The sequence below is a fragment of the Lampris incognitus genome, chromosome 14 (genome assembly GCF_029633865.1).
Source record: "Lampris incognitus isolate fLamInc1 chromosome 14, fLamInc1.hap2, whole genome shotgun sequence".
Taxonomy (NCBI): Eukaryota; Metazoa; Chordata; class Actinopteri; order Lampriformes; family Lampridae; genus Lampris; species Lampris incognitus.
Window position 1 is genome coordinate 22,063,791 of NC_079224.1, and position 27,493 is coordinate 22,091,283.

At 43.0% G+C, this 27,493-nt stretch overlaps 1 protein-coding gene across 2 annotated transcripts; it reads right to left on the reverse strand.

The window, feature by feature from the left end:
• Positions 1-613: 613 nt before the first annotated feature.
• On the reverse strand, positions 614-26,118 carry serbp1b (SERPINE1 mRNA binding protein 1b). Of its 2 annotated transcripts, XM_056292758.1 has the most exons (10): positions 25,747-26,118; positions 24,544-24,724; positions 16,036-16,176; positions 15,833-15,901; positions 15,144-15,347; positions 14,761-14,835; positions 7,496-7,673; positions 6,882-6,947; positions 4,999-5,181; positions 614-2,313 (listed from the first exon to the last, which is right to left on the reverse strand). In XM_056292758.1, the coding sequence occupies exons 1-10, from the start codon at positions 26,000-26,002 to the stop codon at positions 2,254-2,256; spliced, it is 1,413 nt and encodes a 470-aa protein (XP_056148733.1). In that variant the 5' UTR covers positions 26,003-26,118; the 3' UTR covers positions 614-2,253. The 2 variants fall into 2 exon arrangements, with proteins under 2 accessions (XP_056148733.1, XP_056148734.1); XM_056292759.1 differs by lacking the exon at positions 15,144-15,347 and having other exon boundaries at positions 25,747-26,117.
• Positions 26,119-27,493: the final 1,375 nt, after the last annotated feature.

The window sequence follows — 27,493 nt, forward strand, 5'->3', positions numbered from 1 at the left end:
AAAATCAGGAATTCGGTTCCTTGCTTTCAATTCAATTTTAAGTAATAGGCAAATTGTCTGCTTATTCCCTATTAATTTTTATTGGTATTATAAGGTCTACATTATATATATATATATATATATTAGTAGAACATGGATTATATTTAGCCATTTAAAATGCCAATTGCTGAAATCATAAATATTACAATCAGAATATCAGTTAAAACTGACTTATAACTAGCTGCAATTCAACTTCTGATATCAAAAATAGACATTTTAATAGGCAAAAAGGGAATTCTTGACATCGGAGGATTGAAACCTTGCCCTAAAAAGCAGACTGCATCCTAGCATGTTTGGCAGTATACAAGACAGACATGGTTTAGTGGGAACAGTAGTGTCCCAAATGTGTGCGAAGCACTACAACATAAAGGGCAGAAAACACTTAACAAAACATGATAATTCTTTTTGTTTACAGTCCGTTTGGAACCTATTACAAAATTCATTTCTGGATGAAAATCAAGCCTCAGCAGTCCAGGCCCTTGAGTGACATGACATGGAGCCAACAATCCACCCACCTGGAAAAACACCACAAACATCAGATGCTTCACAGGAAGCAATAAAGAGTCCACAGCCAATTTGTTTACACCTTTAAAATCACAGTATTGATTTCACACAACCCAACAGCCGTGGGAAGAATACATGTAACACCTCTAAAGCAATTTATTAGAACAGGGATGTTTGCAAAGAAGTTCTGCTGTCATGTGGATCCGAGTCCTACAAGAAGTTTGCTCCAGCCCTCACCTGTACATTACCAGAAAGTCTTCTAGCACATAGCATACGAAGCTTTAAATTAGCTTGTCTATATCTAAACCCTTCCCTAACCCAATTAGAGAAATATACCCACTTCATTAAAATAAAAGGCTCACTGGAAATGCAGATGCAGGTGGAGTGGCTCAAAGTGCCGCTAGCTTACATTACATTCTGTAGCTCGTTTGTTCCACAATGACTGCCAACCTGTCTTTTAGACAAATTATACAATGGTGCTGCAGTGCTGCTGTACTGAAAAAAAAAGACAGCAAATGATTACAACAGGGGAAAAAAAACCAAACAATCTCCCGAGTACTGGTGCTGATAAAAACCAAGTGCTTCAGAAATTCTGAGTGCAAGATATGCCCAGTCTACTTATTCTTACCTAAAAAAAGATCACTTCCAAGATAAAATATGAACCATTTCTGACAAGAACACTGCACAGAACCTGCAGCCGAATGTTTGATAAAACAGCAAGTACATAGCAGAGGAATACTTAAACCAAGTTATCACCTGTCACATTCATACATTTGCGCTCTCATACTTATAACACAAACACACAGACACACACATCCTTAACAAAAAAATACAATATTTGCTTAGTGGTCCTGAAATTACTAGTAGTAGTCTGTGTGACCTAAGAGGACCAGCCTAAAGATAGATAGTGGGCCCTAGAGTGCCCTAAAAACACAGGTAGCACATCTGGATCAGGGGATAAAAGCATACTAACCACTGGTCCACAAAAAAGGCAAGCTATCCAAAAAAAAGAGGCATTAACCTTTCACTGCACAACAAGCAGAAAAATACCAACCTTTAGTAGGAAGTCACTTTGCCCATTTACCCATCCTGAATTTGTGCTTCTCAAAAGGATGGATAGTCAGGAGAAGGGTAATTACACTTCCAATGCATGTTAAGCATATTTTGAGTTATCTAGGTTTCCTTACTGTAGTGTAATTCTAAATCAGTGTGTCTTGCTGGAAAAATGCACCCCGTAAAAATTCTTGACTAAGATGACCCCATAATATGGAATTGAAGTCATATGGAAATTGAATGCAAGATCTACGGGGATAAAAGATGCACACACTTCAACCTAAGCGTGGAAATGTATAAATTCAAGCAGCACAAAAAAATATCAATGAAGTATGCATAAACTTTGGAAACAAACAAACAAAAAAACCTTTATGAAAACATCCCTGCTTTCATGTCTAAATACAAAACGTCTACCAATAATTTGCTTCAGTGTAACAAGGGGTCCTTTTTCCACCTTTGTCTTTTTGTTCTCCTTTAAAACGGATAAAATTTCAGTCCTCTGGTGCTGTGTGGTATGAGGATGAGTCTTTTTCCATTGGTAAAATCTTTTTTTTTTCTGTTTTCTGATATACTTGAAGATGTGGTAAGCATGCAAGCCTCGTAGAGGAGGGGCCCGGAGGGGCTGATGGGTGGGCTGGTGGTAGCGGTATAGGAGCCTTAGGCCAAGGCCGGGAAGGCCTCAGGATCATCCACGTTGGGGACCGACACTCCACTTGGCTAATAGGAAGGCACACAGGGAACAGGCAAATGTTTAAAGGAACACAGGACAATAGTGACATTATATATGCTCAATAATCCAGGTAAGTAAATCAAAGAAGGTTGAATCAGTTCATCTGGATACAACGACTGACAGATACATTTCATCACTCAAAGTGACCTCATCAGTCTAAACTGACTGCAGGTATCCCCACCCTTATAAGCAATACAGCTTCATATCGACCGAAACCAACAACCTGTTTCATATGCAAATATGGGCATGACCATGTGTACTAGATGGCAGCATCCCCACCATCACAGCGGCCAGGGAAGGGGAGAAATCCTACATTAAACAGGCCTTGTTTAAGTGTAGTTATCCTAACTGGGTGTTTGTCAAAGCCAGGAAGACGCCCAAACAGTGCACAAGCCGATCGAAGAGAAGAGGATAACAGCTACCTAAGTGTAAACCAGTGGTGATTCCATAAGTAGTGGGAGTGTCGAAACAGCGGAGACGCGTATTTTCCAAACACCGCGTCTCAGTTGCTTTCAAACCTCAAAACACACGCCAGAAGTTGGTCAACCCCAAGGACCGTGTCCCCCCAGCACAAACAGAGCAATATAGTATACGCTTATGTACCAGGAGGATTGCCGTGACACTGGCCAAGAGGATGGCATAACACAGGCGAGCCAATACGTCAGGCCAGGACTCCGCAGTCTACACCCATCTACAGGACAGTGGCCACTCTTGCAAGGATGAGAATGTGCACATCCTTGATAGGGAGGAACACTGGTTTGAACGCGGAGTCAAAGAGGCCATCTATGTGAAGAGGGAATGACCATCCCTGAACCGAAGGGGTGGGGTGGGGGGTTTAAGAGTACATGTCACCATCTTACAATGCTGTGATTGTAAACATTCCCCAATCCTCCATGAATAGTACACATGGCCATTGTAACTCTAGTTAATGGTCACTCCCATATTTGCATATGAAACTGGTTGTTGGTTTCGGTTGTGATGCCACTGTATCATTTCTAAGGGTGGGGATACCTGCAGTCATTTTGGAGTGAAAAGGTCACTTAGATGAGTGACGAAACCCACCTGTCAATAAACGTTGTATCCAGATGAACTGATTCAACCTTCTTTGACAGGACAATAGTCTACTATTAGGTGGTGTTTCGATAAAAATTACAACAAATGGCAAGACCTGACTGACAGACTGTACAATACGGCTGTCAAAATCGGCCAAAAATGACGTTCGGTTATTCCTTCTTAAAAAAAAAGAAAAAGGTTAGAACCCAGTCGATACTTTTGCGCATTATTTCTGATATGTAAAAATGTCGATAGCGTATCGAGATCCATTTTATTGCCCCAGCCCTAGTTCCATTAGGATAATTTACTCGTTTCTCATAAAAAATACATGTTCAAATGTTTTTTCTGTACATTGGAAAAACCTAGATACAAAATAGATTAGTTTTACATAACAATTAATTTTTGTACATTTGTTTTACATTTATAAACTTTTTTTTTTCATGGGGTGATGTTTAAGTATCCACCATGCCACTGCTGTCGAACACTGTGCCCTGTGATGGCCTGGCAGCCTGTCCAGGGTGTCTTCCCACCTGCCGCACAATGACTGCTGGGATAGGCTCCAGTATCCCTGCGACCCTGAGAGCAGGATAAGCGGTTTGGATAATGGATGTCCATAAGAGGGCAAACCAATACAACGAGAGACATAACTACTTGTATAGGTATATTTATTTCAATGTAAACATGTCTTTTAAAAGATCTACATACCGACACATTACAAAATAAACAAATAAAATCATGTCCTATACCGTAAAACTTCATTTAAAGACCATAGACCTCTCTCTCTTTCTCTCTCTGTGCCGTGGTTGCTGCTAGAGTGAGAAATGAGAATGTGCCATCTCCCGGAGCAAGACGAATGAGTCGTAATATTAGATAGCCTAATTTTTATACAGATTATTTATACAGCTTGCATACGACTTGGTCTTGAGGTTCCACAATTTTTCCATTTTCTGACCAAAATCCAAAGTATTTCTAAACGGGGAGTTTTAGATTGTCTGGAGTGAAAATCACTCTTTGCAGTCGAGCTGGGATGTGAACTCTGCCATCTTTACCACACGGTTGTTGTTGAATTATTCGCTCGTTTTAGTTTGACCTAAATTTAATTTTCAACCAATGAAAGTGACGTTGTGTGACTCCTGTCCGTCATGCAGTATTCAGTGCAGCGGCCAGGGCCGTCGCGAGGCACACAGCCGTGCTTTTTTTTTTCTTCCCAATTTGGTTATATATTCGAATTTGGAATATTGACAGCCCTACAGTACAATGTCTTCAGTCTGTCTGAGCAGACAGACTGAAGTATTACAAAGGCTATCTGGCCAGAGGCTGTTTAGAGCGCTACAGAATGACAAATACCTGCAGGACATCACTTCAACGCTACCATCTCTTAAGTCTGTGAATGAGTTATGAATGGCTATACCATATGGTAACTGCTAAGGTTTCATAGCTCTTTAGTAGCCTATGGCAGCTTTGACAGGCCAGTGGCTTCAAGCCTATGACCACATACTGCCACTTTTGCAGTGAGTGAATAGATGTTAACAATAGCATGGTATTCTTCAGCTATGATCTTTGATGATGACTGATCTCAAATCCTCATTCTCATTGGTAACAACTGCTTGTGGAGTTACCTTTTCTGAACGGCCTGCCCCACGTGCCGGCCTGCTGCCTCCCCCACCGCGGCCTCCTCTTCCTCCACGGGCGCCCCCACGCCCGCGTCCAGGGCGGCCCAGGTCTCCAAAATTAATCTCAAGCTGAGATGTGATGTCATTGGCTGGTTTACGGAAGTGGTGGTCTCCAGCTTCTTCAGTGCCCTGATGAAAATGGTTGACAAAGTATTCGAGAGGTGTGAGGGGAACTGTGATCTGGCTCAATGCGAGTCTGTTTTCAAACAAAAATTGAACTGACACAAATCTAATGGTGGGGTAGGGGTGGGTGGTTTCACTGCTATGTAGGTTACATTAGCATAACTTTGCTCCACATATGATTAAAAGACAGTCAATATTGTCCCTCAAGCCACTGGCCAGTGCAGTCAGTTTACTTCTGTGTGGATCCAAATTTACTGGGAGAAATAGCAACTAATAAATGCAATGTCTGATCAGGAGCTGGTTCAAAAACATTGCAGACAATTATACAGACATCTTTCAGCTTTAAAACGTTGGACCACAAAGTAGACAATTGTCTGCAAAATGTTGCATAACTGTAATTGCACAGGGTGATGAAACAGATTTTTCATCACCTAAGCCAAACACGTTCTGAAACATGAGATAAGCTATCAAATGCATGCCGCAGGAAAAATAGAGTCAGTTGTCAAGCAAACAGTGAGCAATCAATGTCAGTTAAGACAGAGAATTTCACAGCATCAAGCATATTCCAAAGGCTGTGCAGAAGGTAAACGTGTTTGAACATCACACTAGCAGTGACCATGTACCTGTGTAAAGATGCAATGCTCAAATCAAAGGCCACTTGTTTTTCAGTGTTTGACATTACCATATAAAAATACTGAAAAATATTTCATTGAAGATGGTTGAGGAGAAACATTAAAATTTAGTTCATTGTGATTTATGGGAACACAGCCAGTTAATTTGACACTTACAGATGTATTATTCAAGTTGGTTGGGGGAAAAAAAACCGGATAAGAGTTTATTGTACTAATTTTTTTTCAACCCCCCCCCACCCCCTTTTTCTCCCCAACTGTACCCAGCCAATCACCCCGCTCTCTGAGCTGTCCTGGTTGCTGCTCCACCCCCTCTGCGGATCTGGGGAGGGCTGCAGACTACCACATGCCTCCTCCGAAACCTTTGGAGTCACCAGCCGCTTCTTTTCACCCGACAGTGAGGAGTTTCGCCAGGGGAACGTAGCACGTGGGAGGATCACGGTATTCCCCCCTTAACAGGCTCCCCGACCAACCAGAGGAGGCGCTAGTGCAGCAACCAAACACATACCCACATCTGGCTTCCCACCGCAGACATGGCCAATTGTGTCTGTAGGGACGCCTGACCAAGCTGGAGGTAACATGGGGATTCGAACTGGCATTCCCTGTGTTGGTAGGCAACGAAATAAGACCGTTAAGCTACCCAGACGCCCAAGTTTATTGTACTATACTGAAAATTACTTTACTTATTTGCATACCCATTTCAGTTCAGTTTATTTTTGAATTCATTTTTATATATCAATCAGTTTCAGTATCTTGGCATCTTGTGCAAGACGCCTAAATATCACAGGTACAGTACCATTAATCAATAGCTGCCCTTGAAGACTATATCATCCATGATTCAAATTATATTGCAATATATATTTCTGACCATATCACCAAGCCCTATTGTGGGATATTTAGAACTTGGTACCAACACTACTATCAAGGCTCAAATTGCACTGTGTACACTAGCATTGGGATTTTCATGTCTTGGGTGCCCAGCATCATCTTTTAAGTGATTTCAATAGTGTAAACACTGATTTGTTTTTTTGGGTGAAGAGAGCAGTTAAAGAGATCAAAGAGAAAAGGTCCAGGCACCTTTGGGTAGAGAGGCTGAGTGTCTGCTTCCATCTCTGAGGCATCGATTAAAGCACCCACAGGCCTCTGAAATAAAAAAAAAAACAAAAAACAAAAACAAAAAAATACAAAAAAACAATTACTTAGGCAAGACATTTTCTGTTTGGATTCTTCTTTTTTTTCGTGCATTTTCCTCTTTGACAGTGACAGTAGAGAGAGACGGAAAAGGCAGTGGAGAGGAGAAAGGTCATTAAATGGCCTGGGCTGGATTCGAACCCAGGCCGCTGCAGTAAGGACTTAGTCTTGATGTGTGGCGAGCGCTCTACCGGGGCGCCCCCATACAGTAACACTTATGAAATAATGTGTTCATACATACTACATAGTGCAGAACTAGATCAACATCATCAGAAGGGTGGGAGTCTAAGATGGTTGTTGTGGATGAATAGCTTGAGTAATAAACAGAAAAACACACCAAGCACTTTAATTTGTCAGCTTTCTAAACCAGCCCTTCATAGAATATATTCAGTTTGCAAAATACAACCCCACCTTTTTAAAAATAAAAAATACATGCCTATATAATAATGAAGAAGCAGAAATTTGACAATTAGTCAAGACACGTGCCTTTGTTTACTTACATCTTCACTCTTAGATTTGTGCAACACGTATCCTTTCTTCCACTGGCTGTCGGCTCCCTCATTAGGCTTACGAATGTTGAACTCCACCTTGGCTCGTTCCTTGTCCTGCATGGCCTTCCACTCATCCAAGGTCATCTCTTTGGGTCCCTCTTCCTTTACTTCTTCTACCTCGTTCTCCCTGGATAGCCAAAACAGAAAAAAAACAAGCTTTGGTGGATCTCAAGCTCCCAAATCTCCTGCCACCATAAACCAAGATTCCTAACCCATGCATATTACCAGAGCCGGAATTTCATTTTTCAAAATGGTGTGTGTGTGATTCACATAAATGCTTCACACGGGGGGGTTTATACATGTGGGGGGGGGGGGGTACTACTTGTGAGCTTAACTAAAGGGTCTTGCTATGTCCTATTCTTGCTTTCCTCCAACGTAGGAGTTCTCTAAACCAGTGTTTCCCAACCCAGTCCTCAAGGAATCCTTATCCTGCAGATTTTCTTTGCAACCCTGAATTGTACCCGTTTGTAGTTATTCAACCAATCAGCAATGAATTATGTCAGATGTTACACACCTTGCATAATTAAGCGCTGTGAGATGATCGGTTGAGTAAGTACAAGTAGGGCTACCTATGCAGGGTTACAATGAAAATCTGCAGGATAGGGGTTCCTTGAGGACTGGGTTGGGAAACGCTGCTTTAAACTAAATACATAGTTGTTATTTGTTGCCTCTCTCTTTTTTTAATAACACTGGCTTGTAAAAGGCGCAGCACCGTATATTTTACAAATTGAGTGGCTTATTTTTCCATCGTTAAGTTCAAGACAAGGATAAATTCTTAGCCAGTTAACTTGAAACTTGTCTTTGGACTGCTGCTTCACCTCAGTAACATTCCCGTTATCTGTCTGAGGATCCTGAGGATTAACGTTAACGTTGATATATCACTGGCACCGCCATTTGCGCTAGTCTTTTTTGGGGTTTTTTCTGTGCAGGTTCCACTTCAGATGATGTAGATTTACATTTTAGCGAGTGGTCCATGTTTGCTTGCCTTCAAATTCATATTCACTGAAACCATTTTGTTTGTCTGATTCCTATGGCCAACGTTACACACAAAACGTTTTCATGCAACTTGGCTGCATTTACGAGTTGCATAATGTTTGCGCAACTAAACCGTTACAATAAGCATTTCAAATAAAATCAAAACTACGTGCAACAGCTAATGAGATGAAGACTGGTCAGAATGATATAAATAGAACGTCTGTTGAATAGCTGTCAAATTCATCTTACTTTCTCATGTATTGAACATTTCTAACCAGTCTACATTTTGTAGGCAAGAACAAAGTGGATACAAATTTCAAATGGCATTAACCAAGACAAAAGCGTTGTATGTCCTTAATGAGAACTGGCAGAACTGTTTAAATTAACAAATGTATTTCTTAAACTACTTTATTACAAACGCAAGTCAGAAAAAATTGGGATGTATGGAAAATGCAAATAAAATAAAGCAGTGATTTCTAAATTTACTTTGACTTGTATTTCATTGCAGACAGTTTGAATGCAAGATATTTCATGTTTTGTCAGGTCAACTTCATTTCATTTGCAAATATACATCCACTCCTGCCATTTAGGCCTGCAGCACATTCCAAAAAAAGTTGGGACAGGGGCAATTTAGAGTTAGTAATGAGGGAAAACAATTAAATGATGTGATTTGAAACAGGTGATGTTAACAGGTGATTGTAATGATTTGGTGCAAAAGCAGCATCCAGGAAAGGCCTAGTTTTTTTAGGAGTAAAGATAGGCTGAGGATCACCAGTTTGCCAACAAATGCATGAGAAAATTATTGAAATGTTCAAAAACAATGTTCCTCAAAGAAAGATGGGAAGAGATTTGTATATTTCACCCTCTATGGTGCATAACACAAAAGATTCAAGGAATCTGGAGGAATTTCAGTGTGTCAAGGGCAAGGGCACAAGCCTAAGCTGAATAACCATGCTCTCCGATTCCTCAGACGCCACTGAATCAAGAACAGTCATTCATCTGTAAGAGATATAACCACATAGGCTCTGGATTACTTAGGCAAACCTTTGTCAAGCACTTCAACATGTAGCTACATCCACAAAAGCCAGTTAAAACTTAAATGTGACAAAAGGAAGCCTTATGCATAAATCGTGACCAGAACCCGGTCGACTTTTCTGGGCTCAAAGGCATCTGGGATGGACCATCACAGTAGAAATGTGTATTGTGGTCAGATGAATCAGGATTTCAGGTCTTTTTTTGGAAGAAATGGATGCCGTGTGCTCTGGACCAAACAAAAAGACCATCCAGAATGTTACCAGCAACAAGTCCAAAAGCCAGGGTCTGTCATCGTATGGGGTAGTGTCGGTGCCCTAGGCAAAGGTAACTTACAGTGGTGCTTGAAAGTTTGTGATCCCTTTAGAATTTTCTATATTTCTGCATAAATATGACCTAAAACATCATCAGATTTTCACACAAGTCCTAAAGGTAAATAAAGAGAACCCAATTAAACAAATGAGACAAAAATATTATACTTGGTCATTTATTTACTGAGGAAAATAATCCATTACATATCCGTGGGTGGCAAAAGTATGTGAACCTTTGCTTTTGGAGTGATCTTTGATGGTCGACCACTCCTGGGGAGGGTAATGGTCTTGAATTTCCTCTGTTTGTACACCATCTGTCTGACAGTGGATTGGTGGAGTGCAAACTCTTTAGAGATGGTTTTGTAACCTTTTCCAGCCTGATGAGCATCAACAACGCTTTTTCTGAGGTCCTCAGAAATCTCCTCCTTCCACAAACATGTGTTGTGAAGATCAGACTTTGATAGATCCCGGTTCTATATATAAAACGGGCACCCACTTACAACTGATTGTCATCCTATTGATTGAAAACACAACTCTAATTTCACCTTCAAATTAACTGCTAATCCTAGAGGTTCACATACTTTTGCCACACACAGATATGTAATACTGGATCATTTTCCTCAATAAATAAATGACCAAGAATAATATTTTTGTCTCATTTCTTTAATTGGGTTCTCTTTATCTACTTTTAGGACTTGTGTGAAAAGCTGATGATGTTTCAGGTCATATTTATACAGAAATATAGAAAATTCTAAAGGGGTCACAAACTTTCAAACACCACAGTTATAGTTCTGTGATGGCACAATTAATGCTGAAAAGTACATAGAGATTTCAGAACAACATATGCTGCCTTCAAGTTTATATCTTTCTTGGGACGTCCATTTCAACAAGACATTGCAAAACCACATTCTACACACATTACAAAGGCATGGCTTCGGAAGAAGAGGGTGTGGTGCTGGACTGTCCTGCCTGCAGTCACGACCTATCGCCAATGGAGAATGTGGCACATTTTGAAACGCAAAATGCAACAATGAAGACCCTCCATACTGTTGCACACCTTAAGACTTGTTTGCAGAAAGAGTGGGACAAAATTCCACCTGAAACGCTTCATCACTTGGTGTCTGTCTTCAGTCCTTAAATGTCTTTTAAGTGTTGTGAAAAGGAATATCAAGATTACAAAGTGGTAAATACTTTTTTTGAAATATGTTGCAAGAATCAAAACGGAAATAAATAAATGTTCATTTTGAAAAAACAATAAAATTCATGAGGTAAAATGTCTAACAATGTGCTATTGTATTGCTTTTAATGTAATACAGTTCAAAGAATTTACAAATCACTTTTTTAATTTTAATTTAGCATACTGTACCTATTTTTTCTGATTAGGGGTTGCATCTTAAAAAAGTCCTTGTCATGGATATTATAGTTTAAATAAATTTCCTTGTGTAAGGTCCATGTTGGTAGATGTCTCGCTATTGTGATTTTAATGTCGGGTTTTGAAAGCCCAACAGAAATGAATGGGTCAGATTTGCAGAGTGACGTGACATCATACGACAGGTATGCTCTGATTAGTTGTTGTATCATAGGGGTGCTGGCAATCAGTCATCGTGAGATGATTTTGAAAAATAGAGTGAGATTTTGAAAAAATAAACAAGTTAGAAAAAAAATGGGCAGTCCCTTGTGTTCACAACTTGATTGAATCGAATTTGACTAACCATTAAGAGGCAAGGTCTGCATTAGTCCTGTATTAGTCAGAATTAAAATCAATCAAGATATTACTGGCGAATTATCTCACTCGCAAGCTCTGACGTATGAAGGCATAACCTTACATTCATTGTCAGTGTCAAAGTGGAGAAGAGGAGACGAGAGCCATGACCAACGTTAACAAGATTGACTTCTCTTTAATTTTCTTTGGCGTGTTCAGAGACGACAAACAACAAAAATGGCAGAAGCCAAAAGATTGAAAACTTATTTCCACAATGAATGGGAGGAAGATTATTTTTTTGTTTATTCCAATGCAAAATCTATCTGAACTGCAATGCCAGTGTGGCTATACCGAAGAAGGGTAATTCGGAGTGGCATTTTAAAATGGTGCACAAAAGTTATGATACAGATTTCCCAGTGAAAACAGCTCTAGGAACCAGAAAGTTGCAGGAATTGAAGTCTCAATTGGCAGTGCAACAGTCAGTTTTTATGAGACCCAACACCAAGGGTAAGGCTGCAACGACAGCGGCGTATTGCGTCAGTCATGTTCTTGCCAAGCATAAGAAATCTTTCAAAGACGGCGAAATTGTGAAAAAGGTGTTTGTTGTGGCTGCGGATGGACTCTTCTGTGATTTCAAGAATAAAACGGACATTGTGAATGCCATTAAAGACGTTCAACTATCCCGGAATACTGTTACACGGTGCTGTGAAGAAATGGCTGAGAATCTTCACGAGCAACTGAAGAAGGACATAGACACATGGGAATGTTTTTCCCTCCAGTTTGACGAGTCAACCAATATGGTAGATGTGGCACAGTTATGCATTTTCATTTGAATGGCCTTTGAAGACATGAGCGCAAAAGAAGACCTGCTCACCATTTTGCCACTTAAAGGACAGACTAAAGGCAAAGATATTTTTCAAGCATTCATGGAATTTGTTAACCAGAATAAACTGCCCTTTTTTAAACTCATCTCCAATACAACTGATGGCGCACCTGCTATGGTAGGCCGTACTAATGGGTTCGTTGGATTGTGCAAGCAAAGTGATTCTTTCCCATACTTCCTTAATTATTATTGCATAATTCACCAACAAGCGCTGTGTGGGAAGATCTTAAACATGAAAGAAGTGATGGATATTGCTATGAAGATTGTGTGCTCGGTTAGGGCAAGGAGCCTACAGAGGAGGCTATTTTGTGCACACATGGAGGAGACAAGAGCAGAACACACAGACCTATTGCTGCACACGGATGTAAGGTGGCTGAGCAGAGGTAACTTTTTGGAGCGATTCAGTGAGTTGTTGCCTGAAATCAAAGATTTTCTCAAGCTCGCTGAACATGCCGAATATACACAGCTAGAGGACAACAAGTGACTTTTGGATTTGGCATCCCTAACCAATCTCACTAGCATACTGAATGAGCTGAATTTAGAACTACAGGGAAAGGACAAATATGTGATAAATATGTAATAAACATGATCATCTCAGTGAAAGCGTTTATAAAAGCAAGCTCGAACTGCTGTCAAGTAGGCTGCAATGCAGTGACCTGTGAAATTTTACTCACATACAGGCAGAACTTAAACATCAGGGTAACGACACAGCACAGCTTGATAATGCATATTATGAGGAGCAAGTTCAGAGCATTTTGTCAGAGTTTGATACGCACTTTACAGATTGCATCCATTGAACCTGTTGCCAGCTATCTGTGTTTTCCATTTAGAAGTATTGATGTGATGACATTGCCTCCAAAGTGGCATCGTTGTTTCACCTGGACAGCCCTGCTGTGGAGAATGAGAGTCTCACACTTCAAACTGACATTGAGATTAAATCCAGGGCAACACAAGGGATGAAGGGAGCATTCTGGGGTCTACTGCTGCAGGACAAGTACCCCAACCTAAGGAAATGTGCCATGAACTCCACAACACTTTCTGGATCAACCTACCTGTGTGAATCTGCTTTTTCTAACATGAAGATCAATTCGAAGTACAGATCCGCAATGACAGATGACCTCCTTGTGGGTTGCCTAAGACTTGCAACCAGCTGCTACAACCCTGACTATGAGAAACTAGCCTCCTCCTCCCAGTGCCAGCGGTCCCAATAAGGTAGAGAATGACATTTATTCCTATTTTTCTAACAGAGAACTATACTGTACAGTGCCTGTATTATTTTCTGTTTGCCGTGTGTATGGAATGGGTATTACAGTAACACAGTTCCATATTTCGGCTGGTAGATCTCGGCTGGCTGACAAATGTTAAAGTAGATCTTGGTTCAGAAAAGGTTGGGCACCCCTGTTTTATCAAGTTAAAACCATTTCAACTTGATGCAACAAAGTTTCTCGTGACTTTTCAGGTAATTGCAAGGGCTGATACACAATGCAACTGGCAAAACTCAGTTGCATGAAAACATTTCCTGTATAACATCGGCCTACTGTCTCTAGATGCCAGCAAGTGATGCTGTAACAGCAGAGGATAACAGCAGAGGAGGCTCTTGTAGCATTGTAGAGGAGGAGAGCTCGGGCCAGTGTGGTGTCAAGGACGGAAGTCAGTCCATCTGATGCGTCACTTCCAGCCAGTCCGTCCCGTGTACCACACCGGTGCAAATGTTGGCTGAACATTATACATCCCTGTAAATGTGTGCGGGAATTTCCTGCATTATAAGTGCTAGACTTGCGAGAATCAATGAAATTACGCACAATACTCACACTGAAATTCAGGCCCTGGTTACTTGTGATGCAGATCATCACATCATCTCCACATTTCAGTTTTAGGTTGAATGGCTGCAGTGCTATTATTTTGTTGCATTTTGTTGCACCACTTGTGATAGTCACAATCTGCAGTGTTGTAAACTAGAACAATCAGGATGAGCTGGCCTGAAAGACTGGTTTCACAGTGAGGCCCTCAGAAGGGGCACTGAACGAGTGGTGAGTTGGGTAAGGGGGCAGGTTATCCTTCATCCAATGCAAAGTTAACCAGTGTAAAGCTAGTGACCAACAACTCAGCTTGACTTCAATGAGTACCTACTTCTTAAATACTTAATCCCAATAAAATTTCTTGACTTAACATACTGAAATACACTACAATGGATAAAACTGTGGCAAAAACCATGTTTATAAGGAGAATGTTGATTTGAAAACCTTTGGACAGCCTAATACTTCCTTTTAATTTAACATCAATATAGCTGAATGCAGCTCAAACAACTCACTTGTTCTCAGAGTCAGCAGGTGGTTGTTCCTCTCCTTCTGGAGTTGCCTCAGGACCAGCAGTCTGTTCAGCCTCACTAGAAGCAGACAATCAAATTGTCAATATATTTTATACTTACGGATAACATTTAAGGCATTTTTTAGCAGAGGAATGATATGCGGTATAAGGTTCATATTCGGTACCACATATAAACTCCTGGTTTCCACATCATTGGTGCTGATTTGATGGCGATTTAGCCAGTACTCAACCTTCAGCCTGAAAGATGAACTGCAACTTTTCTGGTGTTTATCATGAATTTCATAAGTGATGAAATCATCAGGTCAAATTAACACTGTTTAATCCAGGACAGAAAAGTTTCTTTTTTTTTTCCAGCCGAAATATTACCTGGCTGAGTATTGTCGGCAGCCATGATAGATTTTGCCCTTTGCCTGGTCCTCGTGGGAGTCTGCATGCAGGGCCACATGAGGGTGGCAGTGTGCATCTCTTGCCCATGTACTGATCTGTCTGTTGTCTCTGACAGGGTGATGACTGCCGCTTGTCTGTGAGTTTGTGTACGTCTGGGTGGACTGTGGGAACTGAATTGCCCTTCTGGGATAAATAAAGTTGTCTGAATCTGAAAGATTAGGGCTAAATTAGCTAGCAGGGGAAACCCTAGTTAGCTTACAAATTCTGAAATACCCATTACTCAGAAGGAAAATAAAACAACTTAACTAATTTATGTGTAAAAGGATTTATACTTTTCATGACAGTAGAATATCCTTCCTGGAATCTGCTCCACATTGGTGGAACGCTGATATTTGAACATTGAGAGTTTCAATTCAAGCAAGATGGGCTTTTTTTTTTTAAAAACTTAGGACAGACAAGAATTGAAGACTAGAAATAATCAATGTTTCTCATTAGTTGGGTTACATGAGTTAACTAAACTCTGTTCAAGGATATAAATACACAGTAACCACTTACACTCTTCAATCATCTAGAATTTTTTTTAAGACTCAACCCCCTACTTGTTAGTAAACCTTTACTGACATGAATGCCCCAACAAGAGGACCAACCGCATGTGTTTGAGAACTCACCTCACTTCATCCTTTACATTGCCCCAGTTATGAGAGCCACTGCCACTGCGCTTCTCTTCATTTTTCTGCCTGGGAAGAGACGAAAGGAGAAATGCATAATGCTGAGTGCCAACAAACACTGACAGTATTTCTAGATGAAAAAAAGATTAAAGCTTTAGATGCATTCATGATTTCGGGAGAATTCCTTTTACACTTGGACTCACGATTTGTCGTTGCCACTGTGTCTGTCAAAGTCTCGTTTTCCTCGGGAGTCAAAGCCATCGCCTCGGCCCATGCCACGCCCCCTTCCACCACGCCCACCTCGGCCACCACCACGCCCTCTTGGGGGCCTCTCTCCAGAAGGCCTAATTGACAATAAAACATGCATATGCAGCCACAAAACATGAGATTTAAAATGGCAATAGAATTTAGCTAAACCAGCACAGTGATTCACATCAATGTTTTCTATGCCAAGGGGAGCTGTTCCATTTACAACACTCGCAGGTTGCAGATAACTGTTGCGGAATATTAAACGGATGTTCCAACACAAAACAAAAATTAATTTGGTATGATTTGTAAAACCAGATTAAATCTCCTTGTGGTTCCCGAAAGCAATCGGAGAGAATTGTCGCAAAACAAGATGCTGATTTTGTTCAGTGTACGTCATAAAAAAAAAAAAAAATTTCTGAATTCTCCCAATTTAGCGGCCAATCGCTCCCTATTCTAATTAAAACACCCACCCTCGTACTGTATGCGTTCGCGACCTGCATCTCTCCGGCCGGCAGTCTCGAAAGAGACGCCTTGCCACTTTTCGTGACAAGGCAAATCCAGGCCGAATCTCTGCTTTTTCCGACACACCCAGACACGCATTCATGTGACGAACACAAGCCGACTCCGCCCCTCTCTCGAAGACAGTGCTGCCAATTATTGCTGCTTCATCGAATCCGGCCATAGTCGAATCTGACCAGACCGGGTTGTGAACCCGTCCCCAGCGGGCAACTGCATCAACACAAAGCCGATGCTTAGACTGCTACACCACCGCGGACCCTTGGTGTACGTCATTTTGACATATACCATATGGACAAAAGTATTGGGACACCTGGCCATTACACATACAGGAGCTTTTATGACATCCCATTCTAAATCCATAGGCATTAATATGGAGTTGGTCCCCCCTTTGCAGCTATAACAGCTTCCTCTCTTCTGGGAAGGCTTTCCACAAGATTTTGGAGTATGCCTGTGGGAATTTTTGCCCATTCATCCAGAAAAGCATTTGTGAGGTCGGGCACTGATGTTGGACGAGAAGACCTGGTTCGCAATCTCCGTTCTTGTTCATCCCAAAGAAGTGTGATGGGGTTGAGGTCAGGGCTCTGTGCGGATGTTCTTCCACACCAAACTCACCCAACCATGTCTTAATGGACCTTGCTTTGTGCACTGGGGCACAGTCATGCTGGAACAGAAAGGGCCCTCCCCAAACTGTTCCCACAAAGTTGGAAGCATAGAATTGTCCAAAATGTCTTGGTATGCTGAAGCATTAAGACTTCCCTTCACTGGAACTAAGGGGCCTAGTCCAACCCCGGAAAAAAAACCCCATACCATTATCCCTCCTCGACCAAACTTTACAGTTGGCACAATGCAGTCAGGCAGGTAACATTCTCTTGGCATCCACCAAACCCAAAGTCTTCAATCAGACTGCCAGACAGAGAAGCGTGATTCATCACTCTAAAGAACACGTTTCCACTGCTCCAGAGTCCAGTGGCAGTGTGCTTTACACCACTCCATCCGACGCTAGGCATTGTGCTTGGTGATGTAAGGCTTGCATGCAGCTGCTCGGCCATGGAAACCCATTTCATGAAGCTCCTGGCGCAGTTTTTGTGCTGATGTTAATGCCAGAGGAAGTTTGGAACTCTGCAGTTATTGAGTCAACAGACTGTTGGCGATTTTTACGCACTATGCGCCTGGGAACAGTTTAGGGAGGGCCCTTTTCTGTTCCAGCATGACTGTGCCCCAGTGCACAAAGCAAGGTCCATTAAGACATGGTTGGGTGAGTTTGATGTGGAAGAACTTCACTGGCCCGCACAGAGCCCTGATCTCAACCCCATTGAACACCTTTGGGATGAACTAGAATGGAGCCAGGTCTTGTTGTCCAACATCATGTCCTGACCTCACAAATGCTCTTCTTGGATGAATGGGCAAAAATTCCCACAGACACACTCCAAAATCTTGTGGAAATCCTACCCAGAAGAGTGGACGCTGTTATCGCTGCAAAGGGGGGACCAACTCCATATTAATGTCTATGGATTTAGAGTGGGATGTCATAAAAGCTCCTGTAGGTGTAATGGCCAGGTGTCCCAATACTTTTGCCCATATAGTGTACCTCTGCCTTTTATCCGATTTGACTACAGTGAGTGGGATGGTTAATTTTACAGCTACCTCCAAGTAAAGGCAAAGGGGGTATAGACTAAGAAATTCTGCATCCCTGAGGTGAGAAACTGATAGCTTGCTCCTACTAGCAGACTTCGCTAATTTGAAAGTAACGGCTTCAAACAATTTTGATTATTATAAATTGGATGAGGACACAGCTCATCAGATTTTCATGAAGTCAGATATTGAAGGCTACATTTTGAGCCCGAAAACACTGCAGAGGAGATAAGGCAAAGACATGAGTTAGCAGCTCTCCGCAACACTGACTGAGATGGAAAGTGTTTGCTGTATGAATGGTACCAAGCAGAGTTATCGTTCACCAGTGGAGCAAGAAATGGACAAATTGAGGGGCAAATGTGCATAACATAATGTTATGAATATATAACCACTGTTCCCTGAAGGAGAGGAACGTGGTACAACACATATTGTATGGGATACAATGCCCTCAAGTCTGGCTGAAGACATTATCCATGCCCGAAAGGCAAAATGATGCATGGTGACGCATGGTAGCCTGGCCCCACCCCCTTGGCTATATTGCATCATCACCAGCAAAATCCCTCAGTTCATCACAACACTCTTCACTGAGCTTTCCCAGTAAAGCGGAGCAAATGAGTGTTGTACCTTGTTCCTCTCCTTCAGGGAACAGCGGTTATATTCATAACCCTACGTTCCCTTTCTGTCGATTCACTCGGTACAACACATCTTGTATGGGACGTATATTCATACCCCGCAGAGCAAGAACACATCAATCCACTGGGTTCGAAGTAAAGTAGACCCAGCAGAGAGCACAGAGTGAGCCCACTGAAGGGGCCACTACATCTTAATGATAAAACCGCAGAAAAAGCTGTGGAGAAGCCCAGCTGGCTGCTGCGCAAATGTCCCAGACAGACAAGCCCTTAAATAAGGCCCAAGATAAAGCCATTGCTCTGGTAGAGTGTACCCATACTCTCCAAGGTAAACTCAAGCCCTTGTTGCTGTAAGCCAGAGAAATGGCCTCAACTATCCAAAGAGAAAGACGCTGCTTTGACAGAGCCTGGATTAGCGAAGCAGACGAACAGCTGATCACATTTACGAACAGGATGAATAAGGTTAACATACGTGCATAAAGCCTTCACGTGCAACCTCCTGTGCTTCTGAGGCGAAAGGAGGAGGGGACAGCAAACTTGACTGAAAAGCCAATGAAGAGTAGGACATAGACATGACTTTAGGAATATATGCTGTATCTGGGCGCTGCATCACCTTGGTATCCTCCGATGCAAAAAACAGGCATGCTGGATGTATTGACAAAGCATCAAGGTCCCCTACCCATAGCTAGCTAGCTATGCTACATCAGTTAGCTGGTGCCAACGCTAAAAGGAGGTCTGTCTTATGAGAGAAACTTTATGTCAACTGATCCCAAGTGTTCAAAAGAAGGCTCACACAGAGCATCAAGTTAAGATCCCAGGAAGGAATGCTGGGCCGCACAACCAGAGTCAACCGCTGTACACCATTCATAAATTGTATGGCCAGAGATTGTGCTCCAGGCGACACTCCACCAAATCCCACACAATAAGCCAATATTGCAGCTAAACAGACCTTAATGGTAGAAAAGGAATGGCCCTGCTCCAACAGGTCCTGAAGTAATGTAGAACATCCACCATAGAACACCGAAATGGAATCAACCCCCATCCCTGGCACCACTGCTCAAATGCACGCCACTTATCCCTGGTAGATGAAACCCTTGCACTCTGAATGGTAGCTACAACATTGGAAAGTAGGCCCCTGACTACTGAGTTTAACCTCTCAACAGGTAAGCATGCAGACGCCACAGCTCTCGTTGGTGATGCACTCTTTCTCCCCCTGCCTGAGATAGAAGATCCTTTCAAGCTGGGTGACACCAAGGCTCCCCCACCATGAGGCTGTCAATCTCCGCATACCACGCTTTCGCTGGCCAACAGGGAGCCATCAGAATCATGGATAAGCCCCCCCTGACGGATCCTCTCCAGAGGGAGAAATCAACTCCACTGGTGGGAATGCATACAGTAGAGTCTGAGGCCATGGATGAGCCGGAGCATCTACTCACAGTGGTGGATTGGGGCCTGCCAGAGGGAGGCGAAGAGATCCATGTCGGGCCTGCTAAACCGATCCCATATCTGCACCACCACCCTGGGGTGAAGTCTCCATTCTCTGACCAGAAATCCTCTTCTGGAGAGGAGGACCACGCCTCGATTGAGGTGACCAGGAACATGTGCTGCTCTGATCGACAAAAGATGTACACTGCTCCATACTAGCAGAGAGTGAGACAATTGAAGTAGGGCGCGAGAGCGAGTACCCCTTTGTTTGTTTATGTATTACACCACTGTCTTGTTCCTCATTTTGATCAGAACATGGTGATCCACTAGAACGAACTGAAAGTGCTATAGCGCTATAAACTTCAAGTAATTCATGGCTCTTGCTTTCCATAAACGACCACTCTCCCCTCACCAGTACTGTCCTGCAAATGCTCCCCCAGCCCAGCCCTTTAACGAGGCATCCATGGTCACCACTTTGCAGTATAGGACTCTTGCCTATAGGGACCCGGTATAGCAGTAGGTGCGGTTCTCACCAAGGTAACAAAGCCGCCACACACTACTTGGTTAACGTTATTCATCTGTGGAGATGACGCGCAGGGTGTACGTTAAGAGATAAAATCCACCACTGCAGCATATGCAGTCACAACAGGCCCAGCGGAACTACCGCTATCACAGATGCCATCATTCCCAACAGCTATAGGTATTCGCGAAGCTGCAGTTTGTGCCCCTATTGAAACTGTGCTATGCAGTTGCGAAACACCACTATACTACACTGAGACAGGCGAGTGAGACAAGTGAGCGAGCATATTTCGAGCCCCAGAAAGGACAATTGCTGACTTGGGGTTTGCGAGCACTTTTTCAGACTGATGGAAAACCCCAAATTCTGCAAACGTGACATCACTACTTTTGTGTGATATTCTGCCTGCTCCTGGACAGTGATATTATGGCCAGATCATCCAGACATACGAGTATTTGTATTTCCCAACTCTGCAGGGGGTTTAACGCTGCTCAACACATTTGGTGAATGTGCATGGAGCTCGCGAGTGTCCCGAAAGGCTGAACAATATATTCGTAGGTGACCCCTTCAAATGCAAATCTCATAGATACTGTCTGTAATTTGGATGAACCGCTACGTGAAAATAAGCATCGGTCAGATCTACCGAAGTGAACCACTGCTCCGGTCCGACTGTGTTTATTAAGTCCATACTGTCAGCACCTTGAACTTGAATAATTTCAGACATTTAACACCCGTAGGTCCAGTATGGTGCGTAAGCCTCCATCTTTTCATTGGAATGACAAAATAGCAGCTGTACCAACCTTTGTCTTTCTGAGAAACCACCTGAATCCCCCCCTTCTTAACACTGTCACTGTTTGTTCGCCCACCTGGGTTTCCTGATGGGTGACACTGACTGATGAGAAACAGGGAGCGCAAATTTTGAACTGCAAATGGTATCCCACCGTAATGGTACGTTCCAACCAGGGCAACATGGCATGCGCACCATTCCTGAACGTGAGCAGTGAGTTTGCCTGTTACCTGAGGGGACATGGCACCCTCTTGGGGGCAAACCAGGCATAAAGAAGAACTGTGGTTTGTCTGCTGATTTCTGATACACACTGGATATGAACATTTTTCACTGAACACATGGGATTTACCTTTATAAAAACAATGTCTGAATGAGGTATAATTTTCCCCATACCCCCACTGACATGAATAACAAACATTGTGTGAAAGGCCTGTACTGGGGGTTTGAACCACAAAATCCCCGCTCTTTAAAGAACACAGAGCTGGCTGGATGAACAACAGTGTATTGGGTGCAAACAGAGTGTGCTCGGGAAACATTATTATGGGGGAACATGGCCGATTTGGGCTTGACCCCTGAACAGAAAGGATGCAGCCTCGAGTGGCACAAGATGTGGGGCATCGGTGTTTCCGGTCCATAACTGCCTTCCTTTCCTCTCCTCCATAGCTAGGAGGAAACCAGTTTCTTCAGCTTCACCATAGGGTCCTTCATAAGGCAAGGAAGAGATCCTCTGCTCCAGGAAGAGTTGCGCGGGGCAAATGTAGTCAGCTGTTTTGAAGAGGGCATCCCAGCTGCAGCTGGGATGCCCTCGAACTCCATATCATCTATTTCCTCTAATTGGCCACTCCAGGATAGCCCTGCTTCTCCGCTGGCCTCAGCCTCCGTATCAGATAGGGGCTGTCCACAGCTTGACCCAAAATCAATTCAACGCAAGTCCCACGCAGTTCAAGAGCATCTGCCTGAGCTGGCTACAGAGCACATGCATCAGGCTGAGTCAGTGCTCGTCTAGCATGGACTATTCCAAAACAGACTGGGCAAGCGTCGTGGAGGTCCTTCTCATGCAAATAAAAACCACAACCTTGAGGGCAAGGATGAGTGGTAGTTTTCTTCTTGGAAGAATAAACCGTTTTAGAGCCTATGTAATGATTACGTCAGGGCGTCAGCTGGAGGCAAAACAAAGCCAGAAGCGGTAACGTTAAATACGAATCACGTCCTCAGGCAAGCATACATCATCTAGCTAACGTTAGCGAACATGTCTTCATGCTGTGCTTTTGGGTGCCAAAATCGAAGAAGTAATAAACTAAACTTGGGAGTTTTATCACATACCAGCTGCCACTCTCAGTCAAAAAGATCGGAGACAACTGTGGTTAAACGCAATAAGACGAAAGGATTGGACTGAGGAGATAATCAAAAATGCTTGTGTTTGTAGCGCACACTTCATATCAGGTAAGTAAGGTAACGTTAAATTATACTTTTGTCTGTTCTAGGTATGGATATTTGCCTCCAGCTAAGCTCCGCCCACAAAAACATCACTATGTTTACTAACAGAAAAGGGGTCAATTGGTCTGAATTCGCTCACTCATGTTTGCTAGCTGCAGCCGTTAGCAAAGTTAAACTAGTGCAGCTAAACTAGCACAGCTGACCACTGAGATGAACAAACAAAATCAACATGCAAAAACTTTCAAAAAATAGCGCTCCATGGAAAACTGACTCACCAATAGGCTGTTGTCAGACTAACCTGGTGGAACCCAATTAGCAAAATCAAAGTTTTTGCTATATTTCAAGATGTTCTTCCCAAGATAAAGAGTGACAACTGAGGGATGCTGCTGCTGCTGCTATATAGCCTAGGCCCTAGGGGGTGGGACAGGCCACCACGTGTCACTATGCATCATTTGACTTTCAGGCATGAACAGATGTGTCTTCAGCCAGATTCAAGAGGGCGTTATATCCCATACAATGTGTTGTACTGAGTGAATCAACTGAAAGGGAACCACACAGCCTGGTTTTTCAAGACCACTTAAATAGAGATATTTAACATTTTTGTTTTGATTCCCAAAATCAGATGTCGATGGACCTGTGAGACCTGTCTAATGAATAAGAAGAATCTGCCCCCTTATCATTGACGCACCATCCTACCCTACTCCACTATGAATGACAGTCTGCTTGAGCCCTGCCAAATTGGAGTCTTTTGTTAGACTAGAAAGCTAAGGCATGCCAGTCTGTGAAAAAGGTACCACAAAAAGTGGCAGAGGTGGCACACCAGACTGAAATAAAATAAAGTAGAAATAAAAAAGTGGCAGACTGAAATAAAATAAAAATTCAAAAAGACATCATCATATGTAGGGGTGGAAGTGTCCACCCCCCCTCTCTTTTTTGTTGTTGTTTGGTTTCCTTTACCTTGGATTAAGTGGCCTTCTCTTCTCTTTTGTTTGTTTGTGTGTTTTTTCTACGTGCATGTTCTAAAAGAAAAAGTAAATAAAGACACTGTTTTTAAAAAAAAGACATCGTCTCATGTTCAGTCCCCCACTGGTGAATGTGAGGAACATATGATGTCTTTTTTAACTTTTATTTTATTTCAGTCTGCCACTTTTTGCGGTACCTTTTTCATTAGTGTTTTTGTGGTTGAGCACCTAGCTCCAAATTAGAGGACGTGCACCTGCCACCTATTGTCGCATGCCAGTCTGTTTCAGAGGGATATCTCTGGACTGACTTTAGGTAAGACAGTTGTGGTCACATTTTAATGTCAGGTAGGCAGCTTCCAAACAAATATATGGTATAAACAGTGTTGGAGGATCCCTGTAAGTCACGTGGACAAAGATCACATAAGGAAAATAATTAGCTCCAAAGCATTACATAATCAAAGTGTATTTCCCGGTATTTATCCTGTAATCGCACCAAATAACCTCGAGTTTGACAGCATATTTGAATTAACTATTCATCCACCACAGCTACTGACTTTTCTGCTGAGAACTCTCCGCCACCCTCAGGCTTCTCCTCGGCAGGTTTGTCAAAACGCCGCTCGCGGGGGGGTCTCCGGTCCGGCCTCCTGTCTCCGGGTCGCCCCTCACCCTGTACACCTTGGTGCTGGGGACCAGACTGGCCCTGCTGGTCTGGCCGTCGGCCCACCCGTCTGATACCTGATGTCAGATACAGACAGACACACATGACCTACTGAAATGAATTCTTTAATTTGTTTTTTCTCGTAAAGACAATTAAGACTGTGCTTTTGAATCCTATAGCTTGAATTCATCCGCTTAATGTATAAACTCCTTTTCAACCCCTGCTTTTAAAATCACTTTGGAACAAAACTTGCTTTGTATTTTCAAATATTACATAAACAAAAGATGACTAACCGGATCTAACAGTATGCAAAATACAGTTCTATACAACTCAATTTGTTAGTCCTGGTGTACTAACGAGTCCTTCATACACATGCAGATACGCTGTCAAATTAAGAAATTAATTTGACCTAACAACATTGACAAATATCTCCTTATATATTAATTCTTCTTTACGGACTCCGGCGCTACGCTAGAAAAAGAGCAAAACAACATGAGACGTGTAAAATCTGATTTGCGTTATAACGTCACTAATGGCTAAAAATGGGCACCTCCATTATCAGGTTGTTACAGCTCCGTTATGGGGTGTGCGATTATGATCACGGCTTGTGGCGCGATTAGGGATCGGCGGATGAAAACATTTTTTGTTTAAAACCAGAAAACGCCAAAGCAAAAAAACCGAGGTTACAGCTTTGGTTTACCAACTTCCACCATGCAGTTTCACCTGCGTAGCAAGTGCATGGAGCATCACCAGTCAGTACCCCCCGCCCCCCCATTGCTGCTGATGCTGATGAAAACTAAGTATTTGAGCTACAGAGACAGGTCACTTATGGAGGGGCTTATAGGCAGGGTAGCTAGATAAGCAGTGGGGAATATTAGCTCTGTTAAACGGGACATCGTGTTGTGTCAGTATATTTGCTGGGGATAACTTGGTTGTCCTCTAAAATGACAACATGACAGGGTCCATGTTGACCTCATGCCGTGCTTCGCAGAAACCAATCAGCGGGCTAGCAGCTAGCATGGAGCTGCACATGACAGTTGAACCTGCTACCGAGCGAAAATAAACACGAAGCACACCGTGAGAGAGCAAAACAGGCTACCTTCTTTCTTCAGGGGTACTGGAGCCTGAGATTCTTCCTTCTTGTCCAGAAGCGGGTTCTTTCTGTCCTTTTGTGACTCTTTCTTCGGCTGCTTGGCGGCTTGAGCGGCGGTCTTGGTGGAACCAGCGGCGGCCGCCTCCTTCTTCTTGTTTTCGGCGGCTTTCAGGATCTCAAACGGATCGGATTCATCGTCCAATAACTGGTCGAATCGGTTGGTTACGACACAGCCGAAACCTTCTTGCAGGTGTCCGGGCATGATGGCGCCCCTTCCGCGGGATTCACCTCCGATTCTACGAGGCTTGATGCGAACAAGTCGCAGAACACTGCCACAAGATGGCTGGAAAACTTGCCCCTTCTCTTCCGGCGAGAGCAATATCCGGGACATCCATACGCGCCTCTTCTTGTTGTTTTATGGTGGTTGGCAAACAACGAAATGGTGCATTACCGCCACCGCCTGGAATAGAAGAGCTTCACAGGACCATCCAACCATCCATTATAACCGCTTATCGGGCTCTCAACAGTACTAACTACTTAAAAATAACCTCACAGTGTCCACCCAAAGTGATCCCATTCACGACATTGTCCATTCTATAACCCAGACCCAACACGGACGTACCTCGTCCAAAACAAACGTTTTTATGTGCGGCACTTTTATGTCCCCTATTAGTATTAGCTCCAAATTTTAAGACATTAAATGCACATTATTGTATTAAACTGTATTTAATAGCTTTTATTATACTTACTCCCCCGTACTTGGCTGTATGCCTACTACTACTATAGACTAATCTAACGAAAGGGAGAGGCACAAAGTTGTGTGAAACCTGGTTAATATTCATTGACACAGCTTTTCAAAACAGCACATTGTTTGCATACTGAAATATAATAAAGATAAACTTCCGAAATGTTATTTTTTTCTTTCTATAAAATGTAGTCGAGTCTACATAAAGGCACAACAATGCAGGGCCAGCGCATGCGCTGGGCAAACTGGGCAATTGCCCAGGGCGCCAACCCACTAGCCACGCCAACCCTGAAAAAATATATATTGTATATATTGCGCTCTCTCCAACCCAGCCACTGAGGATGCACAAGCCAGTGCATCCTTAGTGCCGGTCCCAAGCCCGGACAAATGGGGAGGGTTGCGTCAGGAAGGGCATCCGGCGTAAAATCTTTGCCAAATCAAATATGCGGATCATAAATAAGACTTACATACCGGATCGGTCGAGGCCCGGGTTACCAACGACCGCCACCGGTACTGTTAACCAGCAGGGTGTCGGTGGAAACTATGCTACTGTTGGGCGAAGGAGAAGGAGAGGAGGAAAGCATGTCCAGAGGCAGCTAAAGAGGAGGAAGGGTAGGCATGTGGAGGTGAGAGTCAGAACTTTGAATGTTGGCACTATGACTAGTAAAGGGAGAGAGCTGGCTGACATGATGGAATGAAGAAAGGTAGGCATACTGTGTGTGCAAGAGACCAGGTGGAAGGGGAGTAAGGCCAGGAGTATCGGAGGTGGGTTCAAACTCTTCTACCATGGTGTGAATGGGAAGAGAAATGGGGTAGGGGTAATTCTGAAGGAAGAGTATGTCAAGAGCGTGCTGGAGGTGAAGAGAGTGTCAGTCAGAGTGATGAGTATGAAGCTGGAAATTGAAGGTTTATTGCTGAATGTTATCAGCGCATATGCCCCGCAAGTTGGGTGTGAGATGAATGAAAAAGAAGAATTCTGGAATGAGTTGGACGACATGGTGGAGAGGG